The sequence below is a fragment of the Nymphalis io genome, chromosome 18 (genome assembly GCF_905147045.1).
Source record: "Nymphalis io chromosome 18, ilAglIoxx1.1, whole genome shotgun sequence".
NCBI lineage: Eukaryota > Metazoa > Arthropoda > Insecta > Lepidoptera > Nymphalidae > Nymphalis > Nymphalis io.
This window is the reverse complement of record NC_065905.1, coordinates 7,382,446-7,407,574: the sequence shown is the minus strand read 5'-3', so window position 1 is coordinate 7,407,574 and position 25,129 is coordinate 7,382,446. Positions and strand designations below refer to the sequence as shown.

The window sequence follows — 25,129 nt, the reverse complement described above, 5'->3', positions numbered from 1 at the left end:
CAACGATAGGCACAATTTATTTTTAAGACAACAATATCATAAAATTTTCAAAAATATGTATATCTACCCTCTGATTGGTCTAGTGTTCGATAATTAAGTGTTACATTATTTAGTAGATTTTTTTCTCGTTGCTTAAAAGATTAAGTGGACATTTTAGATAAGGTTCGAGCTTAAATTAATAAGATGGAAGTTGATGTAGCAGTAAGTTACTTATTTAAATATATAAAATGGCGCATATTTCTAGTTTAAAAACTTAAATATACTATAATAATAGCAATCTGCTAAATACTTTTAAAATTAAATATATTCTAAAGCATACAAAAATCGAAAACAGTACTCTATATTTGTATTATTTTAATAGGATATAAAAAGACATAATAGTTTCACAAGTCCGAATATAAGACGAGCACCAATATCAAAGAGGGTAGGAAGGGAACGTTGTCACAGTTACCATGCACAAGAATGTAAGAAACCAGATTCTCGATTACAACCAGCAAAAGTGAGTAAAGTCTTCTCAAAATAATGTGATTTAAGATTTTACTATTATTTTTAACAGTCACACATTTAAATTTTTAAGTAGGTATTTTGTATTTAAAACGAACGCAGTTTTAATTGGTATAAGCTTGACATTTTTCTTTTGCGTTCAGAAATAAAGTTTTTTTTAAACATTATTACAAACTAAACATTTAAATTATAATATTTATAAATAAAACTTCACCGTAAATGTATTTATTAATTTGTAAAAGTACTTGTCTAATCCATATTGACAGATCCACCTTATCTTTCGCAATTTATAATCAGTAAATGCAGTCGCTGTAGGCATTACCAAATATGGAGTTCGCTCGTTTTCCCAACCGTCCTCCCTTCGAACCTTAGCAGCTCTCAATTTTATTTTCTATAATTCTTTGAGTTATATTCAAATGATTTCATTGCAATTTTTAGTGTAAATATTATAATTTCTTCTTATATTTAAATGTGAGTTAAAATTTATTAATCGTTATTGCTAATGTCAATATAGGTCAGACAAGAACTGGCGTATAGGTTATGTTTTAAGTGAAATTATTCGGATAAATCACAGTGTGTATAGTTCTGTTTGTAAATGCGCGTATTTTCGTTTACAGATGTCGTTTAGAGTGGTTCGTAGTTCAAAATTCCGCCACGTTTATGGGCAAGCCCTGAAAAGGGAACAGTGTTATGATAACATCAGAGTATCCAAGAGTTCGTGGGACTCTACGTTTTGTGCAGTGAACCCCAAATTTCTGGCTATCATCGTTGAATCTGCTGGTGGAGGCGCCTTCATAGTCTTACCTCACAATAAGGTAAGTTTTTATATAGAAACAAATATATCCAAGTCTTCTAAATGGGATTATGTATAACATTCCAAAAAAAGGATATTATCAATATTAACGTTAAATGTATATTTTTTCAAATTAAAGTAATATCAATGCTTATTTATATATATGATAAATATATATCATTTTACTACTAAAACTAATAATTAACTATTCAATTTATTATTATTTATTAGTAATAGATCGAAATTTTCAATTATAATATTCACATTTATTCCCATTTAATTCAGTTCAAACAATATTTCAGCAAAGACTTATAGCCCAATATCTAGTATATTTGGACAAAGCTTACTACTAGTTTTAAAAAAAGTAAATTGAAACATGCAAAACTATTTAGCTTTATTGCACACAAGACCTCTTAATATCTTACAAATATTCTGCATAGAATTAGGCTATAGTATTAATAAATGCGAAAAGGTGGTCTCAAAGCTGACATCAATCTCTCTAAAACAACCCTTAATAAGGGAATTTTTAAGCAAAAATGTAGATTTAGAAGCAATAAAATATATAAGTAATTTTTCTCATTATACTTGTAATATATTTATGGATTATCCTGTTGTAAATCTTGTTGTGGATTGCGTCCAAAATATCTCCAAGATTAATGGGATGTGGACATAAATGTGATTTACATACAAGTGTATATTTGAAATCAAAACATGACATCAAATAATTTATAGCTAAAACAGTTGCTATAGGGTAATATTAATTAATGATATTAAAAAAAAACTTTCAGCCTAAAATAAAATTTCATAATTTATAATATAAAAATGCTAAGCAACTCGTCTGTATAATGCTTGGAGTTTTTATTTTTAATTACATATCTTTAAAATAAATTTTATGAAACATTAATATTATTACAGTAAAAAAATTATCATACAGTTGCTTTTCTCTTCTAACTGTAGTTATTCTGTAATTATTTTCGTTTTGGTTTGGTTATTTTAATGTTTAATAACTAATAAGAAAATATGGTATTATTTAGTAGAATATATAATCCTTATTTTACAAAATTTTAACTTATATTGTTTCAGTACATAGTCAAAAAAGGAATTCAATATTTACGCTTTTGGCCTCATTTGCCAAAAATTACTTAATTAAAAAATAAGGTATACCATAGTTAGGTCGTAGAAATAAGGATTAACTTATTAGCATACAACAAAAGATAAAATGTACATCTAGTATATAATATATAACATTTTATTGTAAATAACCAAATTACATAATCTCAAATATTTTAAATATATGTTTTCTTATCTAATCTCCTGCGGTGTTTGATAAATGTATTAAGTCATATATTTACCAACAAATGTATTGGTATTGTATGTGTAAGTAAATGAGGAAATAATTAAATATTATACATCTATTATACTGTAATTAACAAACAAAATTAATAAACAATATGTAGGTACATACTAGGTACAGTATTTAGATTACTATGATGATGCTATAACTGAATGCGGAAGGCAGTGGACAATGATTGGCTGTTGATTTGATTTTGATTTGATGATGCTATTGCTATATAAATTTGTTTATTTTATAGATAAATTTAAAAAGGAATGTTTAACTCAATACAAAAAATGTAACTAAATCATAACAGCCATTTCCGAGGTACACAAAAAAAAAATATATATATAGAGTTTTGAGGATAATTTCTTTATTGTTAAAACAAAAATTGAAAATAAATAAATTCATTAAAGTATACTTTACTAACTAATATACTTTACTTACCAATTTATTTATTTAATATAAACAACATTCTATAATAATCATAACAATTAGTCCAATAGGACATGGTCCAAGTATTTATTATAATTGTATAAATTTTATAATCTTATCTTCATTCCCTAGTAACAAATAAAATGAGAGAACGGTCTTCATTATAAAAACTTGCTGAAATTATAACTGTTTTAATTTCATACTGGATAAATTTTGCAGTCTCTTAACTGTATATCGTTATTTTCATACATGAATAATATTGTTCATTTAAAAATATAAAAATGTTTTGAATTATAAACTATTATAATTTATTAAGTATAAAATTATTTATAGGACAATTAAATGATAACCTTAAACGCAGCTTCATATTAAAATTGTTGTTAAACAGGATTTATAAATTTATTATATCTGATTTCTTGTTTTAAGTTTTATATCCATTATTTTTACAGCTAAATGCAATTATGTAAAATATTCTCATGTATTGTTTATGTCCTTTTTTGGTTTCTTAAACCATGTTCAGCTAAATCCATTTAGCCTTTAAGACGTAACCGAGTAACACAGATTGAGATATCTAAACAGACATTGTAATAATAATAAGATAGGAAATACTTTGTATCTCTAATTTACTAAGTCTTTACCTACTTAATATTATAGTTTGTTTATTTTTTACACTTTCATGTCATAACTACTGAACCAATGATCATGAAATTTTACATAAACATGTAAATAGGAGGGTATAAGAAGAAGAAAAGTACATAAACTCTCCCCTCCACATATGGTCGCAGCCGCAGGTGGAAACTATGTATATTATGCATTATGCCTTATATTTAAAAAAACAGTCAAATATTCGCAGTTCGGAAATCGACATCAGAATGTTTTTTTTTTTCTATAATATCAGGAAAATCGCTATCACATTTTATCTTGCAGGAAGCACCGAAATGCATTATCAATCGAACAATGCGGTACAGTCAGCCACAAATGTTTATATATGTAATTTGACAATGATAACATTCGATTTTACAAGTTATATTTAAATCGTTAAGGTATATTTTTGTGTGTATCGGTTATAACCTTTTATCTTTTCAACGTTCTTAGTCACATTGTGCAACCAGATATGGGACAATGCATGTTCGACAATAGGGAAAGATATCGATTCTGGGAATGTTTACTAACTTTTTGTGTGGATTCCTAAGAATGTGTCATAATCGCTCGTAACTCGTTGTCAACAGGCTTATGTATGGTTCGCGTTTGTAACGATGATGAGAATTTATATTCTATTGTTTTTTCATTTATAACATCTTTGTCGTATTTTTTATGTAATTTATGATTTTCTTATATATAAACCTTAATATTGATTGGTATATCAATAACAATTTGAAATATAAAAAGGCTGCAATTGTCTCGAACAGTATTTTATGATATATATGTATGACGTTCTTAATTACGGAAGATTATGAGAGTGATGACTACATTGTATAAATATTTATATGACACACCTAACAAGTCGATATACACAGATAATTACGACAAAAACGGCACCATTAAATGAAATACATTCATTTGAAATACAAATTGTTATCAAATCAATTAGACATTGAAACGTTTGCCTAAAGTTGATCGCATTACATAGAATAAAGACTAAATTAATAAAATATATTATTATTATTTTTATCTGGTAACTTTTTTCAGAAATGCTCTTAAACTTTTATTTAATAGATACAGTTAATTTCAATAGATTTTGTGTTGAATAAAATTCATATAACTTATGTTTATACAATAATATATTTATATAATAGAAAAACAAAACAACTTCAAACTGCTTTAATTTAATAGACAATTAGGATGTCAGAGCGATAGTCAAAATCAAAGAAATAATACTATTAATAACAAATTATGTATATTTTCGATACTAAGTAAACAAAGATTATCTTGTTAATGCGTTATTATACGTAGCATGAGAGTTGTCACGTACATACCCTTACATCTTTAATTACAGACTCGTAAACACAAATTCAATTATCTTTTTCTTTTTTTTATAAAAATGACTTGTGAACATGGTTCAAGGTGAATCATAAAAGTACACCTGGGTTTGGGACTATAAATTTTTACTTCCTGAATATTCTATGTAAATATATTAGATATATAATACCCATACATTAACTAGATATAATACTGGTCTTCAAGAACATCCTTAAATGTTCAATCAGCGACACTTATGTGTGTCAAGTCCAAGCGTAGCAATAAATAACAATAAAAGCAAATAACGCGACCCACATACTTACCACAATTCAGTGTTTATACGTGAGTTAAATAGATCTACAGCCTAATTCACAATTACAGTCAGGTCGGTATAAAAATGTTTCAATGTGAATATGTAAATACGTAACGTGCCAGGCAATCAGTATTGTTTTCAATTAAACACAATTGTTACGGCAAACGTGTGCAAAGATAATATTTAAAAAAACTATGTTTATACAAAGCCCCGTTTACAGTTTTAGTGCATGACTATACATATATATATATATAAATATATGAGTACTACCTGCTCCGCGCGGTTTCACCCTCGTTGATCGTTCTTGCCCCGCCTTCATGAGCAGTAGCGTCCGGTCCTCGAAAAGAACGTAAAGCCGTTGGTCCGGCGCCTGAACTCTTACCACTTGTGTTGGATTGCCGTCTCATCGGATTATGAGAGCAAGAGAATTGAGAGTGTACCTGTGTTTGTGCACGCACTTGTGCACTATATGTCCTGCTCGTTTGGCTAATCTCTCTTGAGAATGGCCGCAATAGCCGAAATCGGTCAGAAGGACATCGTCCTTATCATCATATCATTGGAAAATATAAAACTATCTAGGCTGAAAATAAATTATGTAATGGCATGTCACGTTCAGCCTTTCATCTTTAAATGTCTATGAGTTGTTCGGTTCTAAATTGAAGCTAATTAACTCATTCATATATCGGTGGTTATTTTCTCTACGCGTCGATCGTTTCATTTCTTATATCATTTTCCTGTGACTCAATGTTGATTGAAAGTTGTTTGTCTATAAAAAAAAAACGAAGCAGTTCAGAGTACTAGATAAAACAGAGGCCACAATGGTCTAGGTATTTTAGTAGGCCTTTCAAGGTGCTTTCGAATCCTATAATTTAGTTTGAAATCTACTGACGTTTAAGAATGTGTTAACGGTAATAACGGTAAGAGCTCACCTCATAGACATTGGTTCTTTTGTAAATATGAACCAATCTCTACGTACTCGTTGCGCAATGCGCCACCAATAGCGTCTAAGATGTTTTGGTCACTTGTATCTTCGCCCGCGCGATGCAGGTAATGTTCTTTCTTATGCAAAATTTCATAAAAATCATTTGAGTGGTTAGTGAAAGCGTAAAAAATAAACACACTACCACATTTGTAATATTAGTTAGGATAATAAAAGTTAATCCGAATTCACTTATTCAATGTACAAGGCATTACAATTACTTTTGATATTTAAACCAATCTGAGAAGAACCACCAAAGAAAAACTTTTCGTCTATTTTTGTATTTGTTTTGTATCTTTGCATCCATGAATTCACTAATTGTATATAAGCCTTATGTTAAACAATATATAGCTTAGAAGCTAAACGGAAAATAATCGACTCAAACAAAACCGATACTATAAATAGTGAGCAGTATCGTTTACTTAACACATTGTTTGTCATTTGAAACCGACGTCAGCTTGAATGATGTTCATCAAAGTTTGCAGAACATTTAAAAAGTATGAAACGCCACAGGTGTTTCATTCCAAATTTAAACGTAAATTTAGTGCACGTTATATTTGGTACGTGACCTATATTTAGAAAAGTGCGCAATTTTATTACTACTTTGCTATGTAATAAATACATTATACACATGCAAAGGGAAGGGAAAGTTTATCATCGAAAATTTTATGGATTTTGCAGAAACATTAAACATGTTTTAGTTTTATGTTGTACGAGTTATATTATGTTGGATATATTATAATGTTTTCATTCTACAGTGTCGTTTTTTTCGTTTAAGGCAACTACGAGTGATATTCTTTCTTTCGTGAATCATCTACCACGTGACATATCAAATATTTAAGGTATTAATTTCAATAAAGTCAAACGCCAATAGGATAGAAATTATACTATTATTTAAAATTTTATTCAGTTATTTATACAAATGTGAGGTAATAATTCGGCAGCGGACGGAAATTGAGGGCCCACCCACGCGCGACAAGAAAAGCGTGCGGCGCGCGTGTGCAACAACAATTCTAAAATGTGAAAACCGTTTATTCGAGAAGATAAAAAAATATTCCATAACGTCTAGGTAACATACAAATAAACAATGATTTCACTAAATTAAAAACAACCTTTCAAGTAATTAAATCATATCAAAAGCCTTTCTGTGGGGACTCACTACTCTTAAAATGTTGTAAACCAACTTACGTGATTTGCTAATTTAATACGTCCGTCCTTTAAATGTGTGTCCTAATTTATTGTTATAATTATTATTATTAATGTTGCATATTACTTTCTGGCTTTTAAATCTTGCTCTGTGGTGAATTTCGAGTTTGTTCTTACATGACTCTACTGTACGTGTTATTTTAAGTATCTAAAGATTACAGTAATTAAAAACTTTTAAACAAATACGATCAAAAATTCATTATATATATATGTATATATATTTATGAACAAAAGTATTATAATATTATAAGTTGCCGTCGTTGATCAAAACTTACTGTCAACTGCGATTCACACGGCTTTACTAATTGTTGTTTAGGGATTTTGTTTTTATTTATATAAAATAGGTTAGCGGACTTTTTCATCTAATAATAAAAACTCACCACATATACATTGGAACTGTAAATAATATTAACAATGCGTTACATCTCCAATATGTCACCAACTTAGGAAACTAATATATTATATCCCTTGTGACTGAGCCTGTAGTTACACTGGCTCAATCACCCTTCAAGCCAGAACACAACAATACTATGCATTGCTATTTTGCGATTCGACACTAATTTCTATCAAACTATGACAGATTGAGAAGATATTCAAAAAAGGCTGTATTGTTTAACAATATGAATATGTTAAAGCGAATAATTAATAGTTGATGTTATTATTTACTTGACGCGTGTTTCTAATCTTAGCGAATGCTTCATGATAGTGTCATCAATGACGAAATTCGCATCTTGGATTTGTCGTTCTATTTAAGGAACTAATTTATTACACTTCTAAATTTAGATGTGACACGAGCTGAATTGCTTTTCCGTTGGAATGGCGAACTTTGTTATTGAATTACTAATTCCTTGGCGGTGTTTAATGACGTTTTTAATTCGATCGATTAATATTTAAAAATGTGTGAATATCGTGAGTCATAGGCTAAATTAAACGAGTTGACACAACGGTGCGCTATGCAGTAAAGTTTTATTTGGCGTCGCGCCATTATGCCGTGCGTGTGCACATAAGTACCAAAAGTATCTTCAGACAGCGAGTAAAGTTAGCGATACGAGTAATATGATATAACAAATAATATTATTACTTGCAAAATAAAAATACAAATGTTAATTTGATGTATTTAACATGTGTTGAATGGTATTTGTATAGGAAAGCTTAGTGAAATAATTCATAAATATAAACAAACTAAAAATATAGTGTAAGCGATTTTAGTATATGGACTGAGATATTCGTAGGAAAAATAAGGTTTTAAGTAGCACGTTATATAGATCGTAGAAGGCTGCACCGCGCCACTTTTCGATAAATATAAACCAGACGACAGACAGATTGGCGGCGCAGCGTGGGAACGAGCGTGTATCTTGACGAGTCAGATCAAATGAAACTAATCTTGCTTCTTGGTACTCGACAGTCGGTAGTACATACATTCAGTCGACATTATTTTAAGCTTTATCAATTTGTTCAATTAGAAAGTACGATTGGCTGAAAAACATTCCATATAATAATTATAATATAATCATATTAAGTTCCTTTCTCGTACACATAAGGCTGAACTAGAATCTAGGACATCTCTGCTAAGGCTCAATAACCAATACAATTAGTCCAGAAAAGATAGCAGCTAAGTTAGGTTGCTCAATAAAAAAGTAATACAATGTTTTTAATTAAATTATAAAAAGAATATAAACGCTTTTTTTTAAATACATGTCGTAAATTGAGAATTATCTGTTTCGTTTAAGTAAAATGAAAAAATAATTTGTTTCAAAAAGATCTTTAATTTTCAACGTTCGTCGAAAACGCAAACGGTGTCTTGAAGTGAAAACTTGGATTTACACTTACGGGTTGCCTCATAGGTACGACCAATTATCTTCTGTATTATATAAAGGCAAAGACAAAACCGTTCGGTAACCTTATTCCTCTCTTTTTAAACTGTTTTTTTTTTGTTTGGTAACGGTTGAAGAGCTTTTATCCATAAAAGAAAAAATCAAATTTTGACCATTGAGCAAACAGTGAAAAAATAATATTGCAATGTGACTTAGACTCTTTATTTTTTACTCTGGTCGTAGAATAGCGGTTATTTAGTTACATAAAAAAAAATTCTGTGTAGCTGCCGTTAAGGAAGTGATACATATCAATAAATGACAAATTAATAAACAGGTAAAATATTCGGCCGCCACAAAATAAGCAAATAATGTTTTAACTGTGATTTAAACTTGAGTGATATTATAATTACAGCTATACAAAAATACATACTCAACAAGCGTTACGTTTTTGCTTTTTTTTAATTAATTTCAGTTGCTAGGAAGCATCGGTGGCTTTTTAATTGTCTCACGAGTCCTCGAGTGTCACCTAAGCAACTCGTAATACTACGCTGCTGTTTACCAAATCGGAACACCTATTTACTAAATATTTGTAAATATATATCGCATTCATACAGATATTTGTAATTTTACGTAAAAGTGATTTTAATATAAAGAAAAGAATCTCAAAGTTTTAAAGTTATTTCAGTTACTAGCAAAGGACATATGGACTAATACGAAGTATATTAACATTACGATACAAGTATATCTGTCAGTCGTTTTTTTAATGCTTAATCACGTAAGCAATTTGGCACTTAACACTGTATAAAACATTTAACAAGGATTTTCCGTTTTTATTGTCGAATAAAAATTAAAAAAAAACATAATTACAATTCTTAAAATCGTTGATAAGAAAGTGACTTTCAAAATCGCGCAGCAAATAATTCAGTGAAAGTGGTCATTACCATCGCGTATGTGCCTTCACCACACCCGGGCTCCTGCCAAGAATTGTACCATTTATTTGGGTCATGCGCTGAATGAATCGCATTAAAAAGTTAAACAACAATCAACTGAACGTCAATCGACTTTGAATTTTATTCATTGCTTGGAAAAATAATCAAATTACGTTTAATACAAACATAAAATAATAATTATACGTACATTTTAACTTGATATAACACAACATTGATTGATATAAATTATATTTTTTGATAGATTGTATTGATTTAATTTTAAGGTAATTTGGATGAAATAACCGGTATTTTGCAATACATACATGTTAAAAGATTTACTGGTGGTAGGGCTTTGTGCAAGCTCGTCTGGGTAGGTATCACCCACTCATCAGATATTCTACCGCAAAATAGCAGTACTTGGTATTGTTGTATTCCGGTTTGAAGGGTGAGTGAGCCAGTGTAGTTACAGGCACAAGGGACATAAAATCTTAGTTCCCAAGGTTGGTGGCTCATTGGATATGTAAGCGATGGTTGACATTTCTTACAATGCCAATGTCTAAGGGTGTTGGTGACCACTTACCATCAGGTGGTCCAAATGCTTGTCCGCCTTCCTATTCTATAAAAAAAAAGATTATCCCCGAAGGAACAGACAGATAAAAATAAAAATAATGCTTTAATTTTAGTAACTTGCAATTAGCCATATTATATATTAAAGAAGGGAGTTATTTTGATACCACAGACATACATACCATTTTATTTATTTGTTTAGATTCAAGTAAACTTATTTAGTATAAGAATTTTTTAATCATCACGTGAAATTCATTTTTCATTTTTAATGAAACGTAAATTCACCACCATTATGTACAGCAGACAAAAAACGCCAAGAAAGTCAGTATTTACTCTATTTCTCAAATAAAATAAATACACGATCAAATATATACAATAAAGTCCTAAAACTCGACGTTTCTCATCATCTAAGTATGTGTACATATATTCTTGTATTGTGTTAATAGAATAGAATAAACGAAATCGTATGACGTGCAAAATGAAAACTTCTCCAAATATGAAATAATCAACTTCATGCCTGTACAATACGTAATCTGATAAAGCTAGTAGGTATAGTAATAATGATGTATATTTTATACGCCATTTTTTTCTCAGTTAAATTAAGCTGATTTAATTTTTATATATCATGACTCATCTAACTAGATTATTTATTATGACTCACTTTTTTTTAATTTAACGTCAAATCTTAAATATATAAAAAAATTATTTAGGATTAAAAATGAATAAAACAAACAAGCATTACTTTAAAGAAACTGCTCTGTAAAGATTTAAAAAACGCACTCTTATTTGTAAAACAAAACGATACAACCATACATATTGTATATAAATCCTACCCTAATTCTTATTTTTTTTATTAACTGTTCGTAATGGGACGTGTCGTTCGCTTATTCTGCGTAACGTCACTCGAACGCCAATAAAACGCAGCACAAAACGTCCGATATGTTTTTTTTGGAATAAGTTTCCAATTAGAAATATTAGTTTTAAAATCAACTCTTTGTAAACGATTATAAAGTTATAGCTTGAATTAATTGTTTAGTATAATCAGATAAACATCTAAAATGAATACGAATAGTACTTTGAAAAGTTAGCCAGATATCACGCACGAGGGTCATAACATCTGTGTTCCCCAAGTCGGTGGCACATTGTATGTAATGGATGGTTTATATTTCTTACAGTGCCTATGCCTATGAGCGTTGGTGACCACCGGTGGCTCATTTGCCAATCTACCTACCTATTTTAAACTTAAAGAAAGAAAAACTAACGAACTACAGACGAATGCAATCAGCGGCGCAATTGATAATTCCTGTCTCTGAGCGCAATATGCATTGGGTTTTCTTTAAGTTTGTATGTCTATGCTTGGTTTGCGTTCACTGGCTTAGGCATTACAATATAATGTTCCAAATAGTGCATTGCAATTTCTTAGTGTTAGTGAAAAGTTGAGATCAATGACCTGCTCTAGTGTATAAAAGTTTTACGAACTCATAGGCGTCTTGGTTGGCTGATTTTTGGTTAATAATACGGTAATGTCGAACATTCTACAAATAAAGTACATTTTTTTTTACTAGTAAATTAAATTTATCTTCTTTTTAAAACATTTAATTAAGTAAATTTTAAATAATTCTAGATTTTTCTTACTGTTTTGCTAGCGTGAAATTAAATGTATGTAGTTCCGTTAGGTCTATGCTACTTATAATTTCTCGACAACATAAAGAGTATTTAATTAAATATATATATTATTATTACATTGCTTTATAATATACTTTAATATTAAATAGGTGTATGTATATTTATCGTTATCATCATCATCTTCTTTCTATATTCTATATGTTGTATTTATATTACTATCCGTATCTGTAACAGCCTGTGAATGTCCCACTGCTGGGCTAAAGGCCTCCTCTCCTCTTTTTGAGGAGAAGGTTTGGAGCTTATTCTACCACGCTGCTCCAATGCGGGTTGGTAGAATTCACATGTGGCAGAATTTCAGTGAAATTAGACACATGCAGGTTTCCTCACGATGTTTTCCTTCACTGTAAAGCACGAGATATATTACTATACCATACAAATATTATTTATGCTGTTACGATTTCTTTTGTTAAGAAGCCTATAAAAATAAATACTAAATAATAATTACACATTTTTATAAGGAAGAAAAAGGAAGTAATATACCTATTGCATGCCACAATTTTAAGGATTCTAGGTAAGGTAACATGATAAAAACAGATTTGTGCCAAATATACAATCTTGATATCATTAGTAACAAATAGCAATCTCTTATAATATTTAAACAGCTTTCAATCTGTTTCCCCTCTTACAGGTCGGGCGCATCCCCGCCGATCACCCGCTGGTGGGTGGACACAAGGGTCCCGTACTTGACATCGCGTGGTGTCCCCACAACGACAATGTCATCGCTAGCGGCTCTGAAGACTGCGTTGTTAAAGTATGTTCGCGTAAGGTGGAGATAGTCAGTGTTTATCAAAAAGGAACACCACAGAAACACACATAAGTAATATAATGATGTCCTGCTGACCTCCCTGGCCTCGGCGGTTGTTTTTAAATAGCCAACTGCGCAGTAAAATAAAGTGCTTATTTGTGTGCGTAAACACAGCTGAACTTTCAACCTCACTCTCCTGCTCCGATGGAACGGCAATTCGAGTGGACCTGTGAGAGTTCAGGTTCAGTACAAAAAGCTTAACGTGTTTTCTGCGCCACAGGATTATAAGCTTTGCCAAGTCTTAAATTTCGAACTGCTACTGAGAAATTCTTGACAAAACATTCAAATAACTTTTAATTTACTCGATCAGCTTGAACCCGGGAACGTCGGAATTTACAACATTATATACATACAATTATAACATTAACATTATATACATTTTTTTCACATCATACAAGCTATGTCATAATGTTAATGAAGTAGTTTACGAAAGATTTATCGCCTCTTTTAAGACATATTTTATTAATATGAGCGTTTTTATAGGGTTGATTATGATACTGAAGCATCAGCTCCCTATTATCAAATGGGCACCCGACATGGGAGTCGGACGTTAGTCATCATCTATTTCGTAGAATTTAGTTTCATTTTTCTTACTACTTCTTAAATACTTGTACAAATAGTATCATAAATGTAGTATGTATTATTGTTATACTATAAAACCTCTGACAAACAGATTTTCTGATACATACTAAGCTTTATTCAAAAACAGTCTGAAGCATTATATAAGGCGTTGCATCAATTAGTCAACGTATGTCACTTGTGCTGGTCATATAACACTGGCTTGGTCAAATTTATATCGAAATAAGTTATAAAAAGCATTGTTGAGTGAGAATATGGTTTCACACTCAAAATCGAGTGACTTGAAATAGGTGTATGTATCTCTCTCTTTTTATAAGCTTTTATTTAACTTCATCTGTTAGCATTTGTAGCTCAAATTATTCAAATGTATTTTGAAACATCCAATTGTTGGAGGTAAATCCTTGCACACTTGATTCGTATGACAATACAATTAAGTGTACTAAATTTAATTCATTTTAGTGTAATGTTTTTGTTTTGACTCGATTATTTATTTATTTTAATTTGTCTTTTCATGTATACCTTAATGTTGATTAATAAAAATCAATAATTATATCATACCCACACAAAAACAATAAGAATGTTATGCATCGTCCACAGGTGTGGCAGATCCCGGACGGTGGGCTTTCCCGTACACTGACAGAGCCAGTGGTGGATCTAGTGTACCATCAGCGACGCGTCGGCCTCGTGCTGTGGCATCCGACAGCACAGAATGTGTTACTCACAGCGGGTTCTGATAACCAGGTAAGTTTAATAAATAAAAATGATAACAGATGAAAGTTTTATATATTTACTGGTGGTAGGGCTTTGTGCAAGCTCGTATTGGTAGGTACCACCCACTCATAAGATATTCTACCGCAAAACAGCAGTACTTGGTATTGTTGTGTTCCAGTTTGAAGGGTGAGTTAGTCAGTGTAATAACAGGACCAAGGGACATAACATCTTAGTTCCCAAGGTTGGTGGCGCAATGTCTAAAGGCGTTGGTGACCACTTACAATCAGGTGGCCCATGTGCTCGTCCGCCTTGATATTCTATAAAAAAATATATATATACAAAATAAACTAATACAATGATATAATTAGTATTCAGTAACTGCTGGTTTATAGTCTTAACAAGGAATGATGACACTAGTGCAGAACATTCTTCCCGACTGTACTTGCCGTCGTCGCGTTTGGACTCTACTACCACTTACCATCAGGTGGAGTAGAGTCATTTCAAATCAAAAAGGACGTTTTCCAAAATTAACAGATTTTCTTATCAAGTAATTATCATTCTGTGTTCTACGTGATTCGATCCAATCATTTTCGCGTGACCATTGCATTCTTGGTCGTGAATATTAAATAATTTCTTCGATAAATATTTAATGAAATATACAAATATGTCGTACAATATATTTCAATAGATAGCGATATGGAACGTGGGTACGGGGGAAGTGCTGATAAGCCTGGACTGTCATCCGGACCTCATCTACTCCGCCTGCTGGAACTGGACTGGTTCCAAGCTCCTCACCACCTGCCGAGACAAGAAGATTAGGTAAATTACCATGTAATATAGTCGAAATATAATTTCGTTGTGTTGTCTATATTGTTATATGATGTGAACAAATTATAACAATTTTTTTAAAAATACAAGTTAACCTATGATTCAGAATAATCGATCCTCGCAAAGGTGAAGTCGAATCGGAAGCGATTGCACATGAAGGCAGCAAGGCGTCCCGCGCTATATTCCTTAAACATGGTCTCGTTTTCACTACTGGGTAAGAACTTTGTTTAAATAAGTTTTCATTTATCAATTAAAATCACTTTAACCATTGTCAATTTCTTACTTTCATTACCTTCACGATTAAGCCGATATTATATTCAACTCCAAGTAAAATATCATATGTAATTTTAATTACGACAGCTCGATTGATCTTCAACTATAATACGATTTTAAATAAGAAATAGATTACCTACGCACACGATACGATCCACCTAGTGGTGTGATCGCCTGTGTTGTTGGAGCCACACCCGCCGATCAGTGAGCGCGCCCGCAGGTTCAGCCGCATGTCGGAGCGCCAGTACTCGTTGCGCACGCCGGACGCGCTCAACGAGCCCATCGTGACCGTGGAGATCGACACCAGCAACGGAGTCATGTTCCCGCTCTACGACCCCGACACCAACCTCATCTACCTCTGCGGGAAAGGCGACTCCGTCATTAGGTACTTCGAGGTGAGTACCGACGAAAAGACTTTTTAACTACGAAAATTGAGATAATTGAAATCGATTACATTCACTAAAAATATATATAGTTATTATAGGCAAGTGATCGGCTATTAAAGCCTGGTAATTATTTATCTTGTACAGTTTATATAACACACCAAATAAATAATAAAAAACCAAACGAATGATAATGATTTTATAAAACCGATTGAAGATAATGACGACTTTAATAAGTCCCTTGGGAGTATTTCTGAAGAGTATTTGTCGTAGGTGACTCCCGAGCCACCCTTCGTGCACTACATCAACACTTTCCAGACGCCTGATCCACAGAGAGGTAAGATTTATTTTATAATTTTATGTAAATTATTATTTTAAATTCTTTCATATATGTACAAGTACTTCAAAACTAATTTATGCCCGCGTATAAGGGGAGGCAGGTGTTATATACGGACGGACGTTACGAGTTCTTATATACACATAATACAAACATACCCACATTACATGATGGACTTTAATATAATATTTAATAAACGTTTTGTTTCCAGGTATTGGCATGATGCCGAAGCGAGGCTGCGACGTGGCTACGTGTGAGATCGCAAAGTTCTACCGCCTTAACAACTCCGGCCTGTGTCAGGTATAATTTTGTCGCCTTTTATAACATTTTACATGCATTTATTAATTTGCTGTAAATCTGACTTAAAATGTTAGGTAGCAAAATATTTGAATGAACACCTTTCTGTGTCGTTCCATTCTCTGTAGGTGATCTCGATGACGGTTCCGCGAAAGTCGGAGCTGTTCCAGGAGGACCTGTACCCCGACACGCTGAGCGACGAGGCCAGCCTCACCGCGGACGAGTGGCTCGCGGGCGAGGACGCGGAGCCCTGCACTATGTCACTTAAGGTACCCCCTCCCGTCCCCACTACCCGCCCTTCAACATCTACCACCTTCCTCAGAAGCTACTGCTTAAATGATCGTGACCAATTATTACCAGTTTTGTGATGAACCTATAATTACAATTTGATTTCATATATATCTTATCTAAATCCGAGGAAGAGAATGATACTTACATATCTTACGTGTTACAAATAAGTTATACTGTCAAATGAAATATTATTTTTATTGAGTACTACTACTAAAAGACCGCATGGTAGGGATAGGGCCTACCTTCAGGACATTATAGGCTACATTTTATACCCGTTAGGTATAAGAAAGTAGCCTATGTCCATTATTGGGGTTCAAGCTTGGTTCATACAAAATTTCATCAAATTCGGTTCAATGGCTTAGCGAAAGCGTAACAGATAGACAGACTTACTTACACATTTATAATATAAGTATAGATCTCTCCTAACTAAGGCCTCCTCTTTTTTTGAGAAAAATGCTGGAACTTATTCCAACATGCTACTCCAATGTGGATTGGAATACAAATGTGACAATTTTGACACATGTATTTCCTCTCGATATTTTCCTTCACCATCGCACGATATAAATTATAAACACAAGTTAAACACATGAAAATTCAGCGGTGCTTGTCCGTAATTAAAATAAAAGCAAATGAGCTCTCCTTATTACTTTCCATTTGTATCCCTTCATATTAATCCAAAGGTTTGTATTCTATATATAGAAAGACAGTTGTGGGATTTTTATTGTATTATTTATTTGATAATCATCTTTTGAACTTAAAAATATTTGTGCATTTTTAATAATTTCAACTTCATGTGGACAAATTATATATATATATATATATATTAAACATTCCCTTAAATTTAATTGCACAAATAAATTTAAAACAATAAAATTATTGTATTTCAAATTAATGTTTATCTTGCTATGATTTTTGATGTTCTCTAGCATGTCTTCCATTTTCCTATTATACTACAATAGCAGGATGAGTAAAGATACAAAAGAACAAAGCTTAGATTCATTTTCCATGTGATCTGCTTGATTAATAATAATTGTTAAGTGAAATATGTTCTTTTTTTTCTTTCTTTTAAAGTTCATAATGACTTCAACGACATTCAAAATATAATTTTTCAAAAACATACCACAGATTACCTTTGATATCGTTCATTCAAAGTCATAGTTGTTTAATTATCTGTACTCATCCTATCATTGTGATTGATTGTAGATGGTAACATTGATTCAGGTAAGTAAAGCTTCAACAGTAATAGTGTTTAACATACGAATTATGAACAGCGGTTTGTTGGGCTTTATTAAAGACTGATCGACTGTTCTATAATCAATTTACAAGGCCAATATAATTTTAAGACGGATTATTTTTAAAACAGTTTTTTTTATCATAAACAAATCAAAAATAACTAAAACTGTAGACATTCAGCTAAATTCTTTGCAATCTTTTTTTTTGCAAACTATGTGTTGTTAACGTAATATTAAATTATTACTTTAATAATGTATGTTTGTCCACTTATTAAAATTATGTTCGGCCTTGACACGCGTATACCAGACGATGACATCTTAGCATTTGTCATTATGAATGTTTCTGTTGGCTTGTCTCTAACAATACATGAATGGTGTGTTGTGAACTTAATCGTTTTCTTCGTTACTAACTTAGATTTCTTATCCGTTTTAAATAACATACCCTTTTTAATTATTTTTTCTCACTGAGTTTTTAATTTTATAAACCGAAACTTTTTGCCATTTTTCCGATTATCTTTGATACTACTTGTATTTTTTTTTAATAAAGTAAATCTAAAATGCGTTATTTAAAAAAAAAAACTTATTTGACTTAAAGTGTATATAAAGATTCGAAAACGTATAAATCTCATGTAGTTTAAATTAGAATGCCCTCCCCACCACGAAAGCCAACAGGAACGAAAAAGACAGATGCTATAGGCTAGGTGATACCTAACCAAACTGCAGGAGCGCGCGCTGCTTGTGCAGGGCGGGTACGTGGCCGGGCGCTCCACCACGCTCACCGTCACCAAGCGGAACGCGCTGGCCACGCCGCGCGACCGCGAGCGCGACAAGGAGCCCGAGCGCTCGCCCACGCCGGCCGCGCGCGACAGCCACGCCGCCACGCCCGCCTCCGCCACGCCGCCGCCCGCCTTCACCGCCATGGTGGTGAGTTACCGACACGATACCACTCGCTAGCGACGAGCCCGAGCGCTCGCCCACGCCGGCCGCGCGCGACAGCCACGCCGCCACGCCCGCCTCCGCCACGCCGCCGCCCGCCTTCACCGCCATGGTGGTGAGTTACCGACACGATACCACTCGCTAGCGACGAGCCCGAGCGCTCGCCCACGCCGGCCGCGCGCGACAGCCACGCCGCCACGCCCGCCTCCGCCACGCCGCCGCCCGCCTTCACCGCCATGGTGGTGAGTTACCGACACGATACCACTCGCTAGCGACGAGCCCGAGCGCTCGCCCACGCCGGCCGCGCGCGACAGCCACGCCGCCACGCCCGCCTCCGCCACGCCGCCGCCCGCCTTCACCGCCATGGTGGTGAGTTACCGACACGATACCACTCGCTAGCGACGAGCCCGAGCGCTCGCCCACGCCGGCCGCGCGCGACAGCCACGCCGCCACGCCCGCCTCCGCCACGCCGCCGCCCGCCTTCACCGCCATGGTGGTGAGTTACCGACACGATACCACTCGCTAGCGAGGAGCCCGAGCGCTCGCCCACGCCGGCCGCGCGCGACAGCCACGCCGCCACGCCCGCCTCCGCCACGCCGCCGCCCGCCTTCACCGCCATGGTGGTGAGTTACCGACACGATACCACTCGCTAGCGACGAGCCCGAGCGCTCGCCCACGCCGGCCGCGCGCGACAGCCACGCCGCCACGCCCGCCTCCGCCACGCCGCCGCCCGCCTTCACCGCCATGGTGGTGAGTTACCGACACGATACCACTCGCTAGCGACGAGCCCGAGCGCTCGCCCACGCCGGCCGCGCGCGACAGCCACGCCGCCACGCCCGCCTCCGCCACGCCGCCGCCCGCCTTCACCGCCATGGTGGTGAGTTACCGACACGATACCACTCGCTAGCGACGAGCCCGAGCGCTCGCCCACGCCGGCCGCGCGCGACAGCCACGCCGCCACGCCCGCCTCCGCCACGCCGCCGCCCGCCTTCACCGCCATGGTGGTGAGTTACCGACACGATACCACTCGCTAGCGACGAGCCCGAGCGCTCGCCCACGCCGGCCGCGCGCGACAGCCACGCCGCCACGCCCGCCTCCGCCACGCCGCCGCCCGCCTTCACCGCCATGGTGGTGAGTTACCGACACGATACCACTCGCTAGCGACGAGCCCGAGCGCTCGCCCACGCCGGCCGCGCGCGACAGCCACGCCGCCACGCACGCCTCCGCCACGCCGCCGCCCGCCTTCACCGCCATGGTGGTGAGTTACCGACACGATACCACTCGCTAGCGACGAGCCCGAGCGCTCGCCCACGCCGGCCGCGCGCGACAGCCACGCCGCCACGCCCGCCTCCGCCACGCCGCCGCCCGCCTTCACCGCCATGGTGGTGAGTTACCGACACGATACCACTCGCTAGCGACGAGCCCGAGCGCTCGCCCACGCCGGCCGCGCGCGACAGCCACGCCGCCACGCCCGCCTCCGCCACGCCGCCGCCCGCCTTCACCGCCATGGTGGTGAGTTACCGACACGATACCACTCGCTAGCGACGAGCCCGAGCGCTCGCCCACGCCGGCCGCGCGCGACAGCCACGCCGCCACGCCCGCCTCCGCCACGCCGCCGCCCGCCTTCACCGCCATGGTGGTGAGTTACCGACACGATACCACTCGCTAGCGACGAGCCCGAGCGCTCGCCCACGCCGGCCGCGCGCGACAGCCACGCCGCCACGCCCGCCTCCGCCACGCCGCCGCCCGCCTTCACCGCCATGGTGGTGAGTTACCGACACGATACCACTCGCTAGCGACGAGCCCGAGCGCTCGCCCACGCCGGCCGCGCGTAACAGCCACGTCTCCACGCCCGCCTCCGCCACGCACCCGTCCGCCTTCACCGCCATGGTGGTGAGTTACCGACACGATACCACTCGCTAGCGACGAGCCCGAGCGCTCGCCGACGCCGGTCGCGCGCGACTGCCACGCCGAATTTGATTAGTTCTTGCAAAATGACGATTTCAAATGACAAGTTGAAAATTGTAAACAAGAAATAAAAATATTTTATTTCAAACAATTCGACTAAAAGTAATGATAATATTACAGGAGAAGCAGTTGTCCGACCTAGTCGAGGAGATCCGCAAGCTGAAGTCCGTGATCGTAAAGCAGGAAAACCGTATCCGTGCGCTGGAGGCGACAGTGAAGGCGGGCCTGGCGCCCCCCGCACCTTCGCCGCCCGCCCCCTCCCCGCCCTCGCCCCCTAACAACCACGACGACGCCATGGCGCCGGACGAGGTTTGAGTCCGCATCGAACAAATGATTGCCAGCAGAATGTGAAACGTGTGCGATATAGACCAATTTTTTACAACTTCTGATTTTTTTTTAATTTTGAGTCGAATTGTGTATAGATAAGAGTCGATGTGAATGTTTTTTTTATTTATTGGCTTTGTATTTGTTATTTTGATTTTTGGAATTGAGAATATTGTTTATAGAAAAAAAAATTTAAATGAAGAAGTTCCAACCATAATAATATAATAATGTAAATGTTGATTTAATTCAAAGATGAATAAGTGCGATTGATTATAAATTAATAGATTTGCTTTAAAAAAATCTTACACAATTCGCTGTCATATATAGAAAACTACATTTTAAACGTTTGGCCAAAAAATAACTGTTTCGTTTTAAACTAATTAAACAGACGAAACTTTTATACGAATAGAGAAGGGATGACGGTTTTCTTTTCAATGTAGGAACTATACTATTCACACTATTATATTGGTAACAAGTGCATGCCACATGCAAAAATAACACCATGATAATTATATAACAAATTTTATAAATAATATTAACTGCTTCCAACTAAATCGTTGACTTTGCTAGTAAAATATTGAACTACTGTTGATTATGGCATGTGGCAATGCTACGCACAATGATAATAAATATATATAATAAGAATAGAATTTGTGATGTCAATATTTATATATATAATATTAATAATATTTATCTACTAATAATTACAGCTTATCTTTGATAAATTCTATCTTCAAAACAACTTTTAGGAAACCTTTGTCTTTATAAATCATTTATTTATTACATTGTAAATATTAAGTGAATAGTGATATCAACATTGTGCCTTATATCGACGCAGTTTACGTCACGAAATCGGATTTATAATTATTGGTGATGTACAATTATTGCATTTAGTCATTTACTCAATATAGAAGAGTGATTTAACGTTAATGTTTATCGAGACGCGTGCGCACTTTTGTATATTCGTAATAAATTTATTTTATTATTAAAAAGTGTGTATTATCCTTCAGATAATTAATATGACAATAAATTTGAAAAAATCAAGTATCCTATCAACTTTTCATCTAGCTATTAATGCTGAAGCAATATGCTATATTTATTTATTTTACTTTTTTTTTTAAAGAAATTTAGTATACTTTCATGTAAAAATATGAAACAAGATGACGCCTATTGAGTCGACAATGAATCTTTGAAATTGGAAAATTAAAAAATTTTAAAAATTTCTTTGTTAATTTTCACGGCATCTTGTGCCATATTTGAGTTAAATGCAGAATTATAGTACGAAACCACCCATCGCGAAGCACTGCGAGAGGTTTAATTGACATTTTCACATAATTAAAAAAAAAAAAATTATAATAATGAGCAAATTATAGTTAAATATAAAATTCTCGATTATTTTATCAAATATGTGAAGATCTCGCGCGGTGTATTCCCTGCTTTAGGTTAGGAGTCCAGTAACGGTGCTTATAGATTCGAAAATCGCTTTAAAATAATTACTGACTCAGTGCATTATTTATCGTATTAGTGCTAGTTAGTTAACTCCATACTAACATTTAAAATATTTTTATAGTGCTACCCTCCTCACATTTAAAAGGTTAATTATCTATATATATACTGCTTGCGTATTTGGCCAACATTGGCTCAAATTTAGCTTGTAACTTTTTATATTTTCGACAATTTTAGCGATTCATATTTTTCACATTAGATTATTAAGAAAACACATTGTTATGATAAAGCGAAGTGGCCTTTAATTTCAAACGTTTTTAACACAAAATCCCGTGGACCGTTGTGACCCTTGCGGTCATAACTCGGTGTATTTGACAGCTAGTCACGTCACATTAAATTGACATTTGACAGGTTAAGTTATGCTGTCTCACTCTGGGCAGCAAGTATTATAGTTTAAATAAATAGTATTATTATTATGACGATTCTTTTTTTCTAATTTTAAGATGGCGTAATTTTAGATGTTCTATATTTAAGATCATGACAAGGCAGTGTATGGTATTAGTTTGTATGAAATGCTTTACCTTCAAGGACTTCGTGTAAATTATTTCTTGTATTTTGTATGTGAAGCTTCGTTTTATATTACTATTATGTTTTTTTTTCTTTTGCCTAACCGCGTATTTAAACGCAGGAATAATGAGCTATTGTGTACTTATTGTAACTGTTATTCGCGACAATACTGTATAATGCCGTTTAGTTAATGTATTTTGTTCATAAATGGCAATATGTAAAACGTTTGTGATAAAAAAAAAAGAAAAAAACATAAAGTGCCAAATTACATTTATTCAGTGCTCAAATTGGTAAAATATTCATATTAATTTAAAAATTGATAGATTTAAATATTGCCAGTTAACAAAATTATTTTGAAATATAATCGAATAAGGCCTGTCGCTTTTATACTAAATGAAAATGACCATTATTTTTCGTACATACAGACGAAATGTCGTGTAAATATAAGCCGTTTTTAATAAAATGTGGTCATTATTGAAAATAGTAAAATATTAGCGCACAATATCGAAATTATATTTGAAAATTTTAATGTTTACATTTAATAGATAAAATGTATATGATTGATAAATAATAATAAATTCAATATCCCGATGTTATGATAATTAATAAATTAGTTGTTGACATTTAAAACATCACAAATTATATATTACAATATTTCTCAACTAAAGAAGCGATTCTATACTGGAACTTCTTACTTCTCAATTTATTAGAGGTATATGTCTCACTATGTAATAAAATCTTTCGATAATTTGTTGTTATTTGACTTGTTTTAATAAGCTTAACGTTTTTTCGAACTGGTGCTAAATGAAACGTGCTAAATATTTACATGAGTTTTTAATCCTGTTTTCATTGACAGAGTAATTCTTTTCTATAACAATATTTAAAAAAAATGTCGCAGATCAAAGTATAATGACATTTTCAAACAATATAAATAAAACGTTTGAGTTATATTCTGTCAATGAAGTGAATCATTACTGTTATTAATGCTTCGTAAAGGACAATACGATTGTAATTCATAAGTAGGTGTTAAGTGCCTTGTTGTGTTAGATAAATACTCAGATCAAATGTTGCAATTATGAAAGTTGAACAGAAATAAATGTCTATTTTACTATTTTCATTGCTCGTATTATTTTCCTTACCCTAATTGGTCTCGATCACTATTCTTAGAAGTTAAGAGGAGATTTTATAACGAAATTATGGGGAGATTTATTTATTTATAATATAAGAAACAAAGTTGCTTTATATACAAAGTTAATTGTATTGTCACTATGTTTATTGCTCAGTATCACTCGATACTGGCTACACCTTACATGTATTTACAACGAAACAGGTAATAAACAAAAAAAAACCAGACTGACAATAAATAAACAAATTACAGTTTATAATAAAAATAAACTGCAAACTCTACACTATCACGCGTTTTCTCACTATATAATAAAAAATACTCACGCATTGATATATTTTAATCGGTCAATTAAATTATTTAAAAAAGATATTCTTAGAGCTCAAAATTCAATTTAACCAATCACACTCATACATACACCCGTACACTCAAATACTTACACACACACAAATAACAGTGTAACTGCAAAGCCACACTCACCCACAACGTAGCTGTGTCGCCTAATCGAATT

The 25,129-nt window shown here is 34.9% G+C and overlaps 1 protein-coding gene across 3 annotated transcripts; it reads left to right on the top strand.

The window, feature by feature from the left end:
- The first annotated feature begins 113 nt into the window (after window positions 1-113).
- Window positions 114-24,612, top strand: LOC126775216 (coronin-6). 3 transcript variants are annotated; one of them, XM_050497004.1, is made up of 13 exons: window positions 114-201; window positions 362-499; window positions 1,122-1,319; window positions 13,147-13,269; window positions 14,500-14,643; window positions 15,302-15,432; window positions 15,548-15,655; window positions 15,935-16,109; window positions 16,371-16,434; window positions 16,646-16,734; window positions 16,860-17,000; window positions 18,999-19,178; window positions 21,279-24,612. In XM_050497004.1, the coding sequence occupies exons 1-13, from the start codon at window positions 184-186 to the stop codon at window positions 21,471-21,473; spliced, it is 1,704 nt and encodes a 567-aa protein (XP_050352961.1). In that variant the 5' UTR covers window positions 114-183; the 3' UTR covers window positions 21,474-24,612. The 3 variants fall into 3 exon arrangements, with proteins under 3 accessions (XP_050352961.1, XP_050352960.1, XP_050352963.1); XM_050497003.1 differs by having other exon boundaries at window positions 18,978-19,178; XM_050497006.1 differs by lacking the exons at window positions 114-201; window positions 362-499 and adding an exon at window positions 802-975 and having other exon boundaries at window positions 18,978-19,178.
- The last annotated feature ends 517 nt before the right edge of the window (window positions 24,613-25,129 follow it).

Excerpts from the sequence above, each read along its gene's own strand:
- LOC126775216 (XM_050497003.1), top strand. Across the intron at positions 14,644-15,301 it reads CAGCGGGTTCTGATAACCAG|ATAGCGATATGGAACGTGGG; the intron begins GTAAGTTTAATA and ends ATATTTCAATAG. Across the intron at positions 16,435-16,645 it reads GACGCCTGATCCACAGAGAG|GTATTGGCATGATGCCGAAG; the intron begins GTAAGATTTATT and ends TTTTGTTTCCAG.